This window comes from Drosophila montana, unplaced genomic scaffold, assembly GCF_035044405.1.
Source record: "Drosophila montana isolate Dmon_TW-CO22-7 unplaced genomic scaffold, ASM3504440v1 contig_3200_1, whole genome shotgun sequence".
In the NCBI taxonomy this organism is placed as follows: domain Eukaryota; kingdom Metazoa; phylum Arthropoda; class Insecta; order Diptera; family Drosophilidae; genus Drosophila; species Drosophila montana.
This window is the reverse complement of record NW_026998080.1, coordinates 3838360-3855661: the sequence shown is the minus strand read 5'-3', so window position 1 is coordinate 3855661 and position 17302 is coordinate 3838360. Positions and strand designations below refer to the sequence as shown.

The 17302-nt window shown below is 48.8% G+C and overlaps 4 protein-coding genes across 4 annotated transcripts in view; 3 read left to right on the top strand and 1 right to left on the bottom strand.

The window, feature by feature from the left end:
• LOC135432042 (pre-mRNA-splicing factor Syf2) overlaps positions 1–17302 on the bottom strand; it is a 116686-nt gene that overhangs the window by 74722 nt on the left and 24662 nt on the right. The gene's annotated exons all lie outside the window — the stretch shown is intronic.
• On the top strand, positions 54–1690 carry LOC135431354 (uncharacterized). Its single transcript, XM_064686458.1, has 3 exons — positions 54–283; positions 519–791; positions 852–1690. The coding sequence occupies exons 1-3, from the start codon at positions 153–155 to the stop codon at positions 1546–1548; spliced, it is 1101 nt and encodes a 366-aa protein (XP_064542528.1). The 5' UTR covers positions 54–152; the 3' UTR covers positions 1549–1690.
• Positions 2723–7669, top strand: LOC135431474 (5-oxoprolinase). The gene is made up of 8 exons (XM_064686628.1): positions 2723–2965; positions 3024–3303; positions 3362–3674; positions 4199–4961; positions 5012–5769; positions 5824–6084; positions 6146–7346; positions 7401–7669. Exons 1-8 carry the CDS (start codon positions 2771–2773, stop codon positions 7554–7556), a joined length of 3927 nt encoding a protein of 1308 aa, XP_064542698.1. The 5' UTR covers positions 2723–2770; the 3' UTR covers positions 7557–7669.
• On the top strand, positions 8177–17201 carry LOC135432318 (small subunit processome component 20 homolog). The gene is made up of 6 exons (XM_064687965.1): positions 8177–8335; positions 8394–10791; positions 10998–13910; positions 13977–15838; positions 15897–16532; positions 16599–17201. Exons 1-6 carry the CDS (start codon positions 8291–8293, stop codon positions 17031–17033), a joined length of 8289 nt encoding a protein of 2762 aa, XP_064544035.1. The 5' UTR covers positions 8177–8290; the 3' UTR covers positions 17034–17201.

The window sequence follows — 17302 nt, the reverse complement described above, 5'->3', positions numbered from 1 at the left end:
TAAAGACTAAAGGCTGCACCTACCTTGTAGGTATAAAAGCAAGCCTGTTGCAAATAATTCCATCACACTCCAGACCGAATCGGAGTAAAGCTTATTTTGTATAATAATAATCCATAATCATTCTCGCTCATCATCTGTTAATTTGCATTTAAATGGCATTTGTTTCTGTGTCGGACTTTGAGAAAAAGGCGAGTGTCGAGCTTGAGAAAAATGCTCTTGATTACTACAAAAGTGGGGCTGGGGAACAGCTTACGCTTCGATTGAACCGAGAGGCATTTCAAAGGTTCGTATTAAGTATTAAGCCCTGTTTTTGATTGAAGTCCACGGAGGTAGAGACCACAAATGCTCGCATATTAATATGTTTTAAGTATTTTACAATTCTGCTGCAATGCATAGAAAATGAGTAAGGATAATATTTATTATTTTATATATTTATATTATGCACTACTCTCATCTGTCGTTCGAGCATTACAAATTGTACGAATAGAGTTTTTTAACTTTTTTTCATCTGTGGGTAGGCTGCGTCTTCGTCCACGTTGCCTGCGTAATGTTTCGCCGCTGGAAATTAGCTGCATGATCTTGGGACACCATATCGAATTTCCCCTGGGCATTGCACCCGTGGCCATGCAAAAGATGGCGCACCCGGATGGCGAGGTAGGCAACGCACGAGCTGCTGGCGTGGCCGGTTGCATATTTATTTTGAGTACTCTCGCGACAACTTCGTTGGAGGACGTAGCCGCCGCGGCACCTGAAACCTGCAAGTGGTTCCAGCTCTACATTTATAAGGATCGGTGAGCTTGCCTTCAGCTATATTAGGCACTACCCGATGTATTTTGTGATTCCGTTTGCAGTGCACTCACCGAGAGCCTAGTGCGGCGAGCGAAAAATGCGGGTTTCAAGGCTCTTGTTCTGACCGTCGATGCCCCCGTTTTTGGTCAACGTCGCGATGATGTGCGGAACAAATTCAGCTTGCCATCCCATTTGAGTCTGGCCAACTTTAATGGGGATCAGGCCAGCGGCGTGGTATCTGCAATGGGCGGCTCTGGACTCAGAGAATATGTGGTCAGCCAATTCGATCCCACTGTCACCTGGCAGGACATCAAGTGGCTAAAGCAGCTTACGCATCTACCCATTGTTGTGAAGGGCGTACTTACCGCAGAAGATGCTGAGCTGGCGCGGGAGTTCGGCTGTGCCGGTATAATAGTCTCTAATCATGGCGGACGTCAATTGGACTCCACGCCTGCCACAGTTGAGGTCCTCCCGGAGATTGTCAAGGCCGTTGGCAAGGATCTAGTTGTTATGCTCGATGGCGGCATTAGGGAGGGCAACGATATTCTTAAAGCCTTGGCGCTTGGTGCCCAAATGGTTTTTATAGGACGCCCTGCAATCTGGGCCCTGGCCTGTGATGGTCAACGGGGCGTCGAGCAACTTCTGGGACTTCTTAGAGATGATTTTGAGATATCAATGGCGTTAACCGGTTGTCGCACATTGGCCGATATCCAGGCAACTATGGTAGTGCCAGAATCGGCCTATCGGCGACTAAAATAATAATTATTATTATTTAAGCACATAGTTAAATTTTTAAATATAGGCATTTTTATTCACATGTAACAAGCTTTTATATTATTGCAATTTCTTTGATTGCTTCTGAATTGATCTAAATATTCAAACATCTTCTTGCCGCCCATTACATACATTCGTATAAATCCACTTAACCCTTTCTACCTATTTTCAATTGGTTCATGGTATACAAACAGATCCATATCCATATCCATAGTTAAGCAAGCCTCCCAATAAAGTACAGATTGCATGATAGAGGCTTGACAATTTATAAATAAACACAAATGGCATCACGCAATAAATATTTAAATTGTGTGACAAAATGCCCTCCACGAGCTTCCCTGCCTTCAAGCCATGTCAAACCCCATTAAAGACAGGGGTAGGCACTATTTAATTGAGAGTGCCCGTTTAGGATACCTTGTATGAAGCTTTTAAATTCTATTATTTTCGACACTTAGTTCCTGAACATCTGTAATTATCCTCTAATCTTTATAAATTTATTTTAATAAATCCAGCTCCCTTACACGCGATATTTTCAAAAGTTTTTAGAAGAAAGACAGCATGCTTAAAAGATAAAAGCATCATTCAGTAACTTTGTCTGTAAACATCTTAGTTACAATAAAATACCATAATAGATAAACATAACAAACCCTAGAATAAACAAAAACATAGTCATATAATTACAGGTATCTGAGATTGTGATAGTTTTCAGTTAAAGATTAAATCATTAAAAATAATGTTTTTATTTGATGAATAGTGAATACTGCAATTTATATTCAGTCTCTTTCAATATAATACAAATTGTGTCCGTCTAATATACATATGTTACACTTCTTATGACTAACTAATAATACTCTTCAATAGGGTATGCTTCAGGTTGCCTGTTTAGACTGATAATTTATGTGTGCACTAACTTTATACATGCACATACAAAGATACACACAAATGTGCATATTATACACACACACAATATCATAATAAATGATAACTGGCGTTTGAAGCTTAAACTTTTTCATATACAGAGGTTTGTGCGAAAGAGAGCAAGCTTTTTATTTTAAAAGCTTTCGGAGAATACCAAAGTTCTGGCGTATCAAACTGTTCATGAGAGGGAGAGAGAGAGAGCGAATTCTTCTATAAATATGTTTGACCAATGTGGCACTCAGGCAGTTTTCGACGATCGTTCCGTTTTGCAAGTCGTGCAAGTTGAAATATGGTCTCCTCAGTGTCAGGTGCTACGTCCGATGGCGGCGACAAATATTGCTTCGCTATCGATCGCGGCGGCACCTTCACCGACGTGCTCTGCATCTGCCCCGGCGGACGAGTGCGCACCATGAAGTTGCTCTCCGAAGACCCGGAGCGCTACAGCGACGCTCCGCGTGAGGGCATACGCCGCATACTGAAAGAGGTGAGTTCGCGATTATAATTCGAGAGAGAGATCAGATATAATTCTGCGAGGACGGCAGGAAACTGGCGCAGATCTGACCACAGCTGGCCTTGTAGACACGTCGAAGATCGGCTGGGTGCGCATGGGCACCACGGTTGCGACCAATGCCCTGCTCGAGCGGAAAGGCGATCCTGTCGTTTTGATTGTTAACACTGGATTCCGGGATCTCCTCTACATCGGCAACCAAGCAAGACCCAAAATCTTCGATCTAAACATACGCAAGCCGGCTAATCTCTACCAGACTGTCGTCGAGGTTACCTGTCGCATTGTGCCGGAGCAGGCAGAGCGCTGCCAGCTAAGTAAGTAAATCAAATCGCTGCAAAAACCATATCACGCAATTGTTTGCTACTTATCCAGATCATCAGTGGAAGGTGCTGCAAGGCGTGACTGGAAGCAAATACCTGGAAATGCAGCCTGTGGACGAGTTGGCCGTGCGGGCATCCCTTTCTGCTGCACGCCAACAGGGCATCAACTCTGTGGCTGTGGTTCTGGCCCACAGCTACGCCTGTCCGGAACACGAACTGCGCATTGGTGCCATTGCGAGCGAGTTGGGATTCAGCCATGTCACGCTATCGCACAAGGCAATGCCCATGTGCCGGGTGGTCGCCCGTGGCTACACAGCCTGTGCGGAAGCCTACCTGACACCCCATGTGGATCGCTACCTAGCCAGGTGAGTGCCTACCAGTGTACCCATGGCGCAATCTCGCTCATAAATTAGGGAATGAGAATGCTCTTTTGGCTAGAAATCCAAAAATCCTAAGCAGCTATAGCTGAGAACGACTCGACAATAATAAAGATAATGGTAATGCGGGCCTATATCGCCTAGACTGAGACAAACAAATAGAAAAACGGTATGCTCCCTACCCCTCTTCCGTCCAGCAACTATTTACTCTCCAACCACAGAACATTCGCGGCCAAAAAAGTAAGAACACCTCTTGAGGCAGTGTAAATACGATTATTTTGGTTCGCTTTGAATTTAACTCAAGATCTTCTTCAAACCAATCATTGAGCGTCCACTGTATTATTAATTTGTTGACTATTACGAAAATCTGGTCCCAAACTCTTAAAGAGTAGCAAAACTTTTATATCCAAGAGACATTGCATATCTTCGCTTTGGTTTATATGGACTGATATATTTTAAAATATTTGAAAATGTATGTATGCATCCGTTAATGACATATAAACTCTTTCCAGCTTTAAATCCGGTTTCGAAAATCAGTTGGAAGGTGTGGATGTGCTCTTCATGCAATCAGATGGAGGCCTGACTAATATGGAAAATTTCCGAGGCGCTCGTGCCATTCTTTCGGGTCCGGCAGGCGGTGTCGTGGGATATGCACTGACAGGCTCGCGTGAAACGGATTTGCCATTGATTGGCTTTGACATGGGCGGCACTTCCACTGATGTGTCCCGTTATGCCGGAAACTATGAGCACGTTATTGAGAGCACCACAGCGGGCGTAACAATTCAGGCGCCACAGTTAGATATCAATACTGTAGCAGCGGGCGGCGGATCCCGCCTCTTCTTCCGGTCAGGCATATTTGTGGTGGGTCCGGAATCAGCTGGCTCCCATCCAGGTCCGGCTTGTTACAAGAAGGGCGGACCTCTGACCGTCACCGATGCCAATCTGATGCTTGGCCGCATTCTGCCCCAATACTTTCCAAAGATCTTCGGTCCAAATGAGAATGAGCCCCTCGACTATGAGCTCACCAAGCGCAAGTTCAGCGAGCTGCAGTCTGATATAAATACTCATCTAAAAGCCAGTGGTGACTCCAGAGTACTAAGCATTGAGCAGGTGGCTCTGGGATTCATTCGCGTCGCCAACGAAACAATGTGCCGACCGATACGTGCTCTGACGCAGTCCCGCGGCTTGGACACCGCGAATCATGTGCTCTCCTGCTTTGGTGGTGCCGGTGGACAGCATGCCTGCTCAATAGCTCGAAACCTGGGCATAGCTAAGGTCAGCAAGTTAACAATATTGGCAATCAATTCTAATTTACGTGGTTCCAGGTGGCAGTGCATAAATACGCGGGAGTACTTTCAGCCTACGGCATGGCACTCGCAGATGTTGTCCAGGAGGTGCAGGAGCCCAGTGGTATGGAATTTAATGATGCGAATGCACAGCTTATTAAGGAGCGATTGGATGCATTATCAAACCAGTGTCATGGTCAGCTGGCAGAGCAAGGTTTTAAGAAAATTGAGCTTCAATCATTCCTTCATTTGCGCTACGAGGGCACTGATGGAGCCTTGATGTGTACGCCGGCACCTGCTGACAAGGGTCAGTTGTCGGAGCAATCATCGCCGTTGGTAGCTGCCTATGGCGACTTTCACGTCACTTTCCTTGAACGTTACCGCACCGAGTTTGGTTTTGTGCTGCAAAATCGACGCATAATCGTAGATGACATTCGCATACGGGGCCTGGGTAAGAACGATACACCACCTGAGCCGCAGGTGGAGAAAGCACGAGAGCTTACCCCCACAGCCGAGGGATACACCCAAGTGTACTTTGACAACGGTGCATTCGAAACGCCTATCTATTTAACCAAGCATCTGCTAGCTGGACATAAGATCTCCGGTCCCGCTGTGCTTATTGATCAGCTGTCCACCATCATCGTGGAGCCCGAATGTTCCGTTCATGTGACCATCTATGGTGACCTTATAATGGATGTGCAAACAAGCGGCAAGCATGGCATTAATGCAGATCTGGACCCAGTGCATCTGAGTATATTCAGTCACCGATTTATGAGTATTGCCGAGCAGATGGGCAGGTAATACCTAGGCTTCAATCTTGGTTCCTCGTATAAAAGACTTACTTCTTTCAGAGTGCTTCAGCGTACCTCCATATCGACCAACATAAAGGAGCGTCTAGATTTTTCCTGCGCTCTGTTTGGCCCGGACGGCGGCCTTGTTAGTAATGCACCACACATTCCCGTACATTTGGGTGCCATGCAGGAGACGGTACAGTACCAGCTGCGTGTTCGGGGCGAGACTTTAAAGAATGGCGATGTCATTTTGGCAAATCATCCACAAGCCGGTGGCTCACATCTGCCCGACCTTACAGTTATCACACCAGTGTTCTATGAGTATGGGATAGTTCACGGCACTATTCGCATTCTTATTCATATAGTTGTTGTTTGATTATAGGGGACAACCGCGTCCTGTGTTCTTTGTTGCGTCGCGCGGACATCATGCAGACATTGGCGGAATTACGCCTGGCTCGATGCCCCCTCATTCAACTTCCCTCGCTCAGGAGGGCGCAGCTTTCAAGTCGTTCCTTATTGTGGAGAATGGAGTATTTCAAGAGCAGCAGATTGTACAACGCCTGACAACACCAACTGGAGCTAAGGGCGCAGTGGGCACGCGCAACCTCAGCGACAATCTGTCAGATCTGAAGGCACAGATCGCGGCCAACCACAAGGGCATACACCTAGTGTCTGAGCTTATCGACAGTTACGGACTTAACGTCGTACAAGCATACATGACTCACATTCAAAAGAACGCGGAGCTAGCAGTGCGCGACATGTTGTGTCAGATTGGTCGAGATACCTTGGAGCGCACGGGCTCGACGGTGCTAACGGCCCAAGAGTTTATGGATGACGGCTCACCTATTACTCTGCGTGTCACCATAGATCCCGAACACGGATCTGCTTTGTGCGACTTCAGTGGATCCAGTGAAGAGGTTTGGGGTAACTGCAATGCTCCACGGGCTATAACGTTGTCAGCTCTCATATACTGTCTTCGTTGTATGGTGGGCCACGACGTGCCACTTAATCAAGGCTGTCTGGCGCCCATTCAAGTAGTGATACCCAAGAACTCCATACTAGATCCGTCAGAAGGTGCAGCTGTAGTTGGCGGGAATGTTCAAACCTCACAGCGCATTGTGGACACCGTGCTAAAAGCCTTCCGTGCTTGCGCTGCCTCACAGGGCTGCATGAACAACATCACAATTGGGGACGATCAGTGGGGATACTACGAAACTGTGGCTGGCGGTTCAGGCGCTGGGCCAGATTGGCATGGTGCCGGTGGTGTGCACACGCACATGACCAATACTCGTATTACTGATCCGGAAATTTTGGAATTACGCTATCCCATGATACTGAAGCGCTTCTGCCTGCGTACCGACGGCTCCGGCGGCCTTGGACGATTTGTTGGTGGCGAGGGAGTCGAACGCGATTTACTCTTCCGCAAGCCGGTTACATTATCCGTTCTCACCGAACGTCGCACATTGCAGCCATACGGCCTGGCTGGCGGTGAGCCGGGAAAGAGTGGACGCAATCTTATCGTTAAGCACGACGGGCGAGTGATTGCCCTTGCCGGGAAGACCTGCATTGATGTTGAGGCTGGGGTAAGTGTAACACGGCATCCCACATAAGCAATCTAAGTTTCCTTTGTTCTTCAGGATACATTTGCAATGAAAACACCTGGTGGCGGTGGATACGGAATAAATGATGATTCCTCCAACGCTGATCAACCCTCCCAAAACATTGCGAACGTCCAGAGGTTCGTGGAAAGGGGCACAGTCCACGATTATCGTCAAGCACAAGAGTCGGCATAACTATACAATAAAATCAGCTTGCTTTATGCTTATAAAAATATAGGAATGATTTAAATGAATTATATCAAGGCTACAAAAAAGGAAAATATAATTATTAATTAATTAAATGTAAATGCTGACTGAAACTAATTTTTCGACCGATTCTTCCTTTAGAGCTATATTATGTAGCATAGCGATCTTGGTTTGGATTACATAAATGCAGCATAGTGTAACTAATAAATGTCTAGTTTGTTCGAGATTTCTTAATAAGCAAAAAGTTTTTCAAACCCATACCTTTCGATCGTTCGTTTCTATGACTGCTTTAAAATCGATACAAAGTGATACTAATACCGATACCGATACTAATTTAACGCTGGTATCGATATGAACAGCTGTTCCATACAATATACATATCGTGTTTTAGTTATATTTATTTATTTATTTATTTTTTATAATTATCCTTGTGGGTAGTTATGGACAGATGTTCACATTAAATTGTGTAGAATTGAATAATAATAAGTAAAGTCTGCTTGGCTGGATATATTGAATGGGTGCCGGTAAAGACAGCTGTTAATTAAACATGCGGCTGTTAATGTTCTTATCGATGTTATGTTAAACAACAGTTTCTTTACCAGAATTTTTTGTAAACAATGTGCACGTGTTGCACACATAAAGTAAAATTAATTGAAAAGAACTTATTTCAAACTGCATTAAACAGGTTTATCTTTTACATATTGTAAATAGTTTTTATCAGGATGGCCGCAATAACAGAAAAGTCAAAAGATACAAATACATTTCGGGTAAGTTGCTCAAGAATATTTGATGGCCCATTGTAACCATTTGCTTATGCCTCTGCAGTTCAAGTCCTTCACAGATCGAGTTAATGAGATCGACTTGCGTCATTTGGCACTCTACCATATAGGCCACAAATACGAGCAGCTCGAGGAAGAAGAGAATGAAACCTACTTTCAACAAACGCTACAGAAATGGAACGTGCTGAATCTGACAGAAGAGTACAACTATTTCAGCAAGCGATGTCGCAAAATAGTCACCCTGCCGCAGTTGTTGCATCAAAAGGACTTTGTAATTGATTTGCTTTTAGAGCGCCTGGCCACAGCCACAAACTTGTCGCAGCAGCCGCTTTTGGAGCTTCTCTACGTGCTGGCCCGAGACCTGCGCGAAGAGTTCTATGCCTATTTCCAACGAGTGTTGGACCGGTTGATATGTCTACTAAATACGCAGGATGCCGAGCAGCTGGAGTGGACGCTTATCTGCCTGGCTCATCTGTTTAAAACACTCAAGTCGTATTTAAAACGTAATATTGGCATCGTATTCAACGCTATTCTGCCGCTGTTGGACGAACAGCACTACGCGGAGCATGTGACCAACTTCGCAGTTGAGTGCTTTGCATACATAGCGCGCGATGTTCGCGACTTTCCCCGCTTCTTGGCCTATGTGCTGAAAACGGTGCTGCGCGAGCAGGTAGCAAGTGTGCATGGGTGCGGACGCCTGCTCTACGAAATACTACGTGGTGTCAATGGCCAACTGCACACATGCGCTGCCCATCTTCTGGCACATGTTCTGGAGTTGCTATCCAATGCAGATGGTAGCCACACCAGCGCCCAGACGGCGCTGCTTGCAGATATCGTGCAGCACTGTTTCGGCCTCCTGCTGAATTTTTTGCGTGCCGATCAAAGCGTCGTCCTCTGGCAGCAGCTCTGCAGTGCTATATCCAAAGAGGACCTCAGCACGACGGCTACGGTACAGCTACTTGAGCTTATTCTGCCGCTTATTACACATAAGGACGGTCGTTACATTGCGGAACTGTCGGTGCTAGTGCCCACGATCTTAAAGCTGCTCGATAGACATATGACTGTGGGTGCCGAGCCGCTGCAACAACTGAGTACCTTGGTTAGTAGCTTGTTAAAGGCTCGACATGCGCAACTTGACCAACTGGATGCTAGTCGCCTTCTACAAAATCAGCTCAAAGCCAGCCAGGTATCACGTGATGTATACTCGGATTTCATTCTTCAAATGATGGACTATAAGCTCTTTGAGCTAATGGTGCTACCTCACGTGGTAGCACACTTCGAGGAGCATAAGGATACAGCTGCCCTGGAACTCTTAGCGCGCATCGTACAGCACAAACGCCCATTACATGTTGATGCCACAAGCCTATCGGAATGGCAAGCATATCCCATGGAGCTGAAACAAAAGACAACCCATGAGCATTTGGAGCAACATATTCAGCGAATTGATGTGATTGAGGAACGTCAACTATTGCTCCTCATTCTGCTGCCTCATTTGCGCGGCTTCAATAAGCAGCCGCTTGAGAGCAGCCTCCAGTGTGCCATTCAGAATCTACTAGCCGCCAATGCTTCCGACTGCACAGTGCTGCTCCTTCTCCTGCAGACGCACTTCCTGCTCAAGTTTAAACTGCCCAAAGAGCTGCGCACACAGCTGCAGCAGACTCTGCTGCCGCTCGTTGGCAGCGACTTGCGAGCTTTGGCCTGCTTACAGCTCATCCTGCAAAGCATGGCTAAGGGTGAGCTGACGCCAAACGCAACAGAGGCCACTTTAAATGCTGTATCTAAGCTGCTAAGTGAACCGGTGGCGCAGTGCCGTCGTATTGCCGCTCATTGCCTAGAGATGCTAGGAGGCGATCAATGCAAGATCAATCCGTATGGCTATTTTGCTGCTGCCTGCTGCATTGAACCCACAGTTCACAATTACCGAGAGCTGCTGCTTCACCTGCAACAACTGGAGCCTGCAGCGGCACAGTTCAAACGATTCGCCAAATTGCCGCACTACAAAGAGCATGCAGTCAGCCTGCTGCTGGGATTACTGTACAACAATTTCAAGTTTGTGTGGGCGCCGGTACAGCAGCTGCTGGCAGAATATGTCAAAGTCATGACCACCGAAGAGTTCTGGGCATTGTTCAAGACAAAGCTCTTGCAGACAATCGAATGCATTGAATACAACGTGGACGCGCCCACTTTGCAGCAGCACCCACAGCACAGCTACAACTCTCAGGCCCTCACATCGCTGCTGCCACTGGATGAGGCATGCAACCAATTGTCGCTGCAACAAGCTTTGAATTACCGTCAACTGCTTTGGCAATGTATTCCCAAATTGGGAAACATTGCCGAGCTGAAGAACGCGGATCTGGTGCGGCTATTTTTGCAGTTCGTGGAGCGCGAGTATCGCGCCCAGCTGGAGCGCTCGGAACACACTTGGAATTTAAATGAGTCAACGGGTAAGCCTCAAAAAATTCCAAATATCAAAAATCATTGCCACATTATGTCCATAGTAACGCGCTCAATAGAAGGCTGTATAAATATTTTTACTATTTCTTTTTCTCTTTAATCTTTATTCCTAACTGGACAAGTTTCTTTCTATCTACATCTTTTAAGTTTTACTTATTTTGGTATATCATTTAATGATATTTTTCACATATTGCAGCCGACGATATAGATGTGGACGACGGGGACAACGAACACCTTGAGAAGACTCCATTAACGAGTGCGGCGCGAATCACGAACGAACGCCACAAACGGAAGGCACGCAATGCGCATACAAAATTTATTCTGCAGACGTTGCAGCTTAAGCTGGCTTGCTTCGTGTCGCAGCCAAATCCTAAGGCACTGCACCGGGAATCAGAGATGCGTGAATTTTACCTTGAGCTGCTTGCAGGCCCCAATGCGCAACTGCAGCAGCTAGCGCTGGATTGCTTGGCTGCGTACAAGCAGCCAGCTGCATTGGTACAGCAAAAGCAGCAGTTGGCGGGGCTGATCGATGACGCCAAGTTTAAGGCGACCCTTACCGGATTAGAGGTAGCCAGTTTTCCCACGCAGCAGCGAACCGAGCTGATGCCCTTCATACTGCGCGTGCTGTATGGCCACCTCACCAAGGGCGGCCAGCGTCAGCTGAGCGGGCAGCAGCGCAAGACGCTAATTCTGCGTTTTCTCGGTCAGCTGGAAGAGAAAGAGATATTGGACTTCTTGAAAATGGCATTTGGCCGCTTTGAAGAGTACACAAGCCAGCCAGTCGAGCTTCTCGCGGGACATGTGCGGGCACAGTTTGTGCCTACGGCAGTGATCTCTGCCCGCCAGCTGCATAGAATTGTTAACTTGCTGGAGCTTATAAGAAAGGAATTCGCGGGCCGCCTGAGTGCCGCCTTTCAAGTGTACGTTCTGAAGCTGCTGCTCTTGGCGGGCAGCGTGTCGCAGCAGGTGATCGGTGGCAATGCCCTCGAGGCTGGCAAGCTAATGACAGCCTACAAGAATGTGCGACACGCAGCGCTCCAAACGCTTGTCAACTACTTTGGCCAGCTTTTGGACATGTCGGAACTGTGGAACACAAAGGAGATGCAAGCTATATGCGATGTCTTCGTCTGGCCCTGCCTGGAGCGCCTGCCACAGGACTCTATACACACGCCAACGCCTCTGCTCAAGCTGCTGCTGATGTGGGGTGGCGAGCCCAGCTACCAGTCCTGGCTTCAACAGCGGCCGTCGCCCGAGTCGCCGCCCATTGTGCACTATCTGATGGCGCTGCTGCTAAACGATAAGGCCAAGCCAGTGGTGCGACGTGCGCTGCTGCAGTTGGTGGAACAACTCTTGGAAAGCGCCAACACTGAGGAATATGGCCCGCAAGCTCTAAGCATTTTGCAGCCGTATATACCGGATGTGCTGCAGCTATTGCAGGCCAGCTGGCGGCAAAAGAGAGCCGGCAAACAGACGTTGGACAAGCGGGAACTCAACATTTTAAGCCTTCTGACGGTACATGTTCACCAGCCAGACACGTGCGAACTGCTGCTGCAGCTGTTGCTGCCACTCTTCACCAAACAGGCAGCAAGTGCGAGTGCGGAAACGGTCCTCCAGTTGATTACCACCCTCTCGAATCTTGTCCAACGCGTGCCCGCTCCCCACAACTATGTGCGCCAGCTGGCGCCGCTCTTTGAGCAGGTGCAGGCGCTGCCCGCTCGTAAACTACTTTGCGAAATGCTCGCAGACATGGCCAAGCGCCTGTTCAAGCAGGCCAAAGAGCAGCCGGAACTCGCTGCCGCCTCGACGAAGTTACGCGAATGGGCGCGCTTTGTCTTGCAGTTGAATGCCTGGGACAAGCGTTGGCTGGAACAGCCCGATTACGACAAGCGGCTGCAGGCACTTACCGAACTGAAACAGCTGCTGGAGCGAAAAGAGGACAGTCCGGCTGTGATCGATATGGAACTGGGACTGCTGGTGACCTACAATTGTTTCTATATGCTTCGCCACGATTCGGACCTGGGCATGCGCGTCAACATTGGCGAGCTACTAAAGCTTATGCTGCCACAGCTCACAGGCCAGCTAATTCACAGCAAAGATGAACTGCATTTCTGGCTGGACGAATGCCTGCTACCTTTGCTGCAGCGCTGTCTACGTGACGAACGCCACGAGCACGCACGCAATGAAGCCATTGGGCTGCTGGGTGAACTAGCGCGTCGCTGCTCCGAAGCCCATGAAGTACTACGCGATCTTGCGCCGCTGGCTGACGCTCACGACGTTGAGGTCGACTTCTTTGAGAACATGCTGCACTTGCAGGCCCAGCGTCATGGACGAGGCTTGCAGCGTCTAGTCAACGTCGCGGGGGGCGCCAGTTGGCGCCAGACGCCACCCTGTGCCCGTACGCTAACGCAGCTGCTGCTGCCGCTGGCCACGCGCTACCTGTTGAGCGAGAAACATGCGGGCAAGCACACTCTTGTCGATGCGGCAATCGAGGCAGTGGGCGTCATGTGTGAGCAGCTTCCGTGGCAGCAATACCACGCCGTGTTGCGACATTACCTGCAGCGCCTGCGACTGGCGCATGGCCAGCAGAAGCAGTGCGTTCGCCTGGTGGTGCGCATTCTCGATGCTTTCCATTTTGATTTAACGAATGCGAATGCCGATGGAAACCTTTTAGCACAACTCAAGCGGAAGCTTACGGAAACGCTTCCCGAACCGACCGAGTCAACAAACGAGCAAACGGAGCAAAACGGCGAAGAATCGGAATCAAAGTCTATTAAAGAGGAGATTCCTGTAGATAGCTCGAACATTGATTTCGAAGGCGACAGAGAAGAGGACAAGATGGAGGTCGAGGATGAGGAGCCGGCGAAGACACAACAACTACTAGCGCCTAATGCAGCCAAGCGCATCATGACTACCATTACCAGCATCCTGCTGCCAACGCTAAATCGAGCCATCACCGAGAAGACAAATTATGATGCCAAGCACAAAGTCAACCGCCGTCGTCTGAGCTACGAGCGGGAAGAGGAGGAAATACAACGCGTGCCCATTGCCTTGGCCATGGTTAAGCTCCTGCAAAAGCTGCCACAGGAGCTATTGGATAACAGTTTGCCGGGTACGTAAGATTCTACATATTCATGTATAAGCCAATGTATAACAATTCTTTCTCCCATTTTGCCAGGTATTTTTATGAAGGTGTGCACGTTCCTGCGATCACCATTAAAATCGGTTCGCATGCTTACCCGAGACATCCTAAAAAAGATGATGCTTACACTGGGCGGCAGTTGCCTGGGTCTGCTGCTGGAGCAGCTGCAGTCGTTGCTGACGCGTGGCTTTCAGGTGCATGTGCTATCGGTGACGCTACACGGAGTGTTGGATGCGCTGCGTGGGCAACTGCAGCCGGCACACATCGAGCTGTGCCTGCAAAACCTGCTGGAAGTAGCTCTCAACGACATCTTCGGGGACGTTAGCGCCGAGAAAGAGGTGGACAAAATCGTCGCGCACACGCCTGAGGCGAAGCCCAGCGCCAAGAGCTATTTGACGTTGAACATTGCGGCGCGGTTCATACGCGACAATTGTTTGCTCGACTTGCTGCTGCCCTTCAAAGAGCAGCTGGCACGCACACACTCGCGCAAGGTAACGCAAAAGATTCAGGAGTGCTTTGCCAAGATTGTTGCCGGTCTTGTGGAGAACACGCACATAGCGCGCGAGAGCTTACTAATTTTCATCTACGGCACCATGTCGGAGAGCATCACTGACCTGCTGCCGGGCTCACAGAAGCGGCAGCTGAGCGACAAGCAGCAGGCGCTGATGCGTCGCGCCCGTCCCGACTGCCTGCTGTTGCAGCCAGCGCCAGGACGTCGTAGCGTCGCGACCGGCAACAAGCAGGTCAAGTCCAATGCCCAAGCCAATGCACACATCCTCATCGAATTCGGGCTGGAGCTGCTACACTTTGTGCTGAAACGAAAAAAGCTTACAGAACTAAACTATCAGCCCTTTCTCCATCCGCTGCTGCCGCTACTGCGTGACGCCTTGAGCAGCAAACATGCCAAAACTACAAGCTATGCGCTTAAATGCTACACGGCGATATGGATGGGCGACTACCAGCTGGCAGAGCTGAACACAGAGCAGCTGTGCCCGGTGGTTGGCCGCATGTTTGAGATACTGAAAAACTTTTCGTCGTTTGGAGCCACGCGACAGGAAGAAAACGCGCAACTGGTGCGTGCCAGCTTTAAGGCGGTGGTAGCGCTGCTGCGAAAGTGCCAAGACTATGCCCTGAGTGACGAGCAGATCGAGCAGCTGCTTCTACATGTGGAGCAGGAATTACAGGAGGGAGAGTGCAGTAGCCAGACGATGTGCTTCACCTTGCTTAAGGCACTGGTGGGACGCAAGGTGGACACACGCTCGCTACACGATCTAATGAAGCGTCTGGCCGATTTGTCCATTATCTCGCAGTCAGACCACGTGCGCGACGAGTCACGAACCATACTCATCACATACATTATGGAGTATCCTCTGCAGAAGCGCGTTGATCAGCTGCTCAAGTTCATGTCCGTGCAGCTGGCCTACACCCAGTCCGCTGGGCGCCTGTCGGCCATTCAATTTATGCACTCAATCATCAACAAGTTCCCACTGCTATTGCTGGTCAAGCATTCGGAGTTTTTGTACCTGTCGTTGGGAACGCGTTTGGTTAACGACGAGGACACCGCTTGCCGTCGAGCTGTAGCCACCGCTCTGGAGGCGCTGCTCGGCCGACTGAACAAATTGCAGCGTCAGCCGCTGCTTGACCTGACCATGCTATTCTTCACCTCGCCGCAGTCCAGCCAAAAGCCAGGTGTACGCGAGTTGGCCGCTGCGCTGCTCTCCCGCTTCGTGCAAGCAGAGCGTGCGGGCTTTGCAGAGCGACTTCCCCTAGTGCTACCCACGCTGGTGTCCGTGCTAACTCTGGGCGATGCGGAAGCAGGCGGCAAATTCGTACGCGCTCCTGGACACGTGGCACTTCATTCGAACGGGTTTGAGTTGGGCAAAAAACCCCGACGAAAGGTAAGTTAGTCTGTGATTTAATGGAACATCTATTTAATGTTTACTGACTACCATTTAGCAATCCAATGGTGCACCCGATGAAGATGCGCTGCTTGCAGGGCTCGATATGGAAGCGGCTTTGGAGCACCAACAACGCACCGTTGACCATCAGTTAATACAGCTGCAGTATTGTCTGCTGAAGATCTTCGAGCACTGTGGCGAGGCTCTGCTCAGCGCTCAGGTACTAGCGCCCTCAGTGGATGAAATAGCGTACGCCAGCCAGCGGCTGCTCGGCCACGAGCACAATTGGGTACGCTGCAATGCAGCCAAGCTGCTGACGCAGATTTTGGCGCACTACGACTACGCGTATGTGGGGCGGCAGTTGGTGGGCATCAAACGTGAGATAGCAGATGATGTCAAGGCGTTGGAATTTATTTACGCGCAGCCAGCGCAGGACATCAAAAGTTTGGTGTTAGACTTGTGTGCACAGGTGGTGCCTGGTGAGACAGCGCAGGAAATGATTGATGAGCTGGTCAAGCTACTGCTTTTTGTTGCGCACATGGTCAGGGATGTGCCTTTCAGCATTAAACAGGAGGAAGTGGGAGAGCAGAGCGAGCAGGTACCAGCTGGTAAAATCAATCTCAACTGGCTGGTGCGCAACATACGCATCCTTATTAACAAGGAGCTGTCCAAGGCGCCACACGACACCAGCATTGTAAGTAGCAGAGCAAATGTTTCAAAATAATCGTTGGAATAAGCTAATTCCTCAAATTCTTCTTAGCGCACGGCTCTGTTCACACTCATCGAAGGGCTATCCACATTGCTGAGCACTGATGTAGTAACACGCTTGGCTCCGGCCTTCCTGCAGGCACTCGTGCGCGAAATGTCGGAAGAGGATCAAAACGTCGATGCAGAGCTCCGCCAACTGTCATTGCGAGTCGGCAGCCGCCTGCGCAAACGCATCGGGGCCGAGACGTACGACAAACTGCGCAACGTTGTGCAGAACAAACTGATGGTTCGGCGTGCCGAACGCCGCAAGGCTGTGGCTCAGGAAAAGATTCATGATCCAGTGCGGGCCGCCAAACGCAAGGCTGGTATGCAAGACCGCAAGAAGGCGGCCAAGCGCCTGAAAACAGCTGTGGTGCGTGGAAAGGCACCTGATACGAAACATAAGCTCAAGAAACGCAAGCGCAAAGCTGAAATGGAAGGTGTTTAGATAGTTGTTTGACAATTATATATATTATTATAACAGTTTAACATACATACATATGTGGTTTTAAAACTACTCTTTTTAAATACGTGTATCTTAACTTAGTAACAAATATTCTATATATATATGGACCTCCCTGGAAGTTTTTTGTAAAATAAAAGTTGCTTAAATATATTCGTGTTTAATATGCCTTATAGTTTCTAAGTTCAATAAAAATCGTATCGTATATTTCTTAATCGTTAACTAGGCTGTATGGGCATATTTGGTATTAATTA

Coding starts and splice junctions, on each gene's coding strand:
- LOC135431354 (XM_064686458.1), top strand. CDS start 153: ATGGCATTTGTTTCTGTGTCGGACTTTGAGAAAAAGGCGAGTGTCGAG. Junction 284..518: donor AACCGAGAGGCATTTCAAAG/GTTCGTATTAAG, acceptor ATCTGTGGGTAG/GCTGCGTCTTCGTCCACGTT. Junction 792..851: donor CTCTACATTTATAAGGATCG/GTGAGCTTGCCT, acceptor TTCCGTTTGCAG/TGCACTCACCGAGAGCCTAG.
- LOC135431474 (XM_064686628.1), top strand. CDS start 2,771: ATGGTCTCCTCAGTGTCAGGTGCTACGTCCGATGGCGGCGACAAATAT. Junction 3,675..4,198: donor GTGGATCGCTACCTAGCCAG/GTGAGTGCCTAC, acceptor AACTCTTTCCAG/CTTTAAATCCGGTTTCGAAA. Junction 6,085..6,145: donor ATCACACCAGTGTTCTATGA/GTATGGGATAGT, acceptor GTTTGATTATAG/GGGACAACCGCGTCCTGTGT.
- LOC135432318 (XM_064687965.1), top strand. CDS start 8,291: ATGGCCGCAATAACAGAAAAGTCAAAAGATACAAATACATTTCGG. Junction 8,336..8,393: donor AAGATACAAATACATTTCGG/GTAAGTTGCTCA, acceptor ATGCCTCTGCAG/TTCAAGTCCTTCACAGATCG. Junction 15,839..15,896: donor GCAAAAAACCCCGACGAAAG/GTAAGTTAGTCT, acceptor ACTACCATTTAG/CAATCCAATGGTGCACCCGA.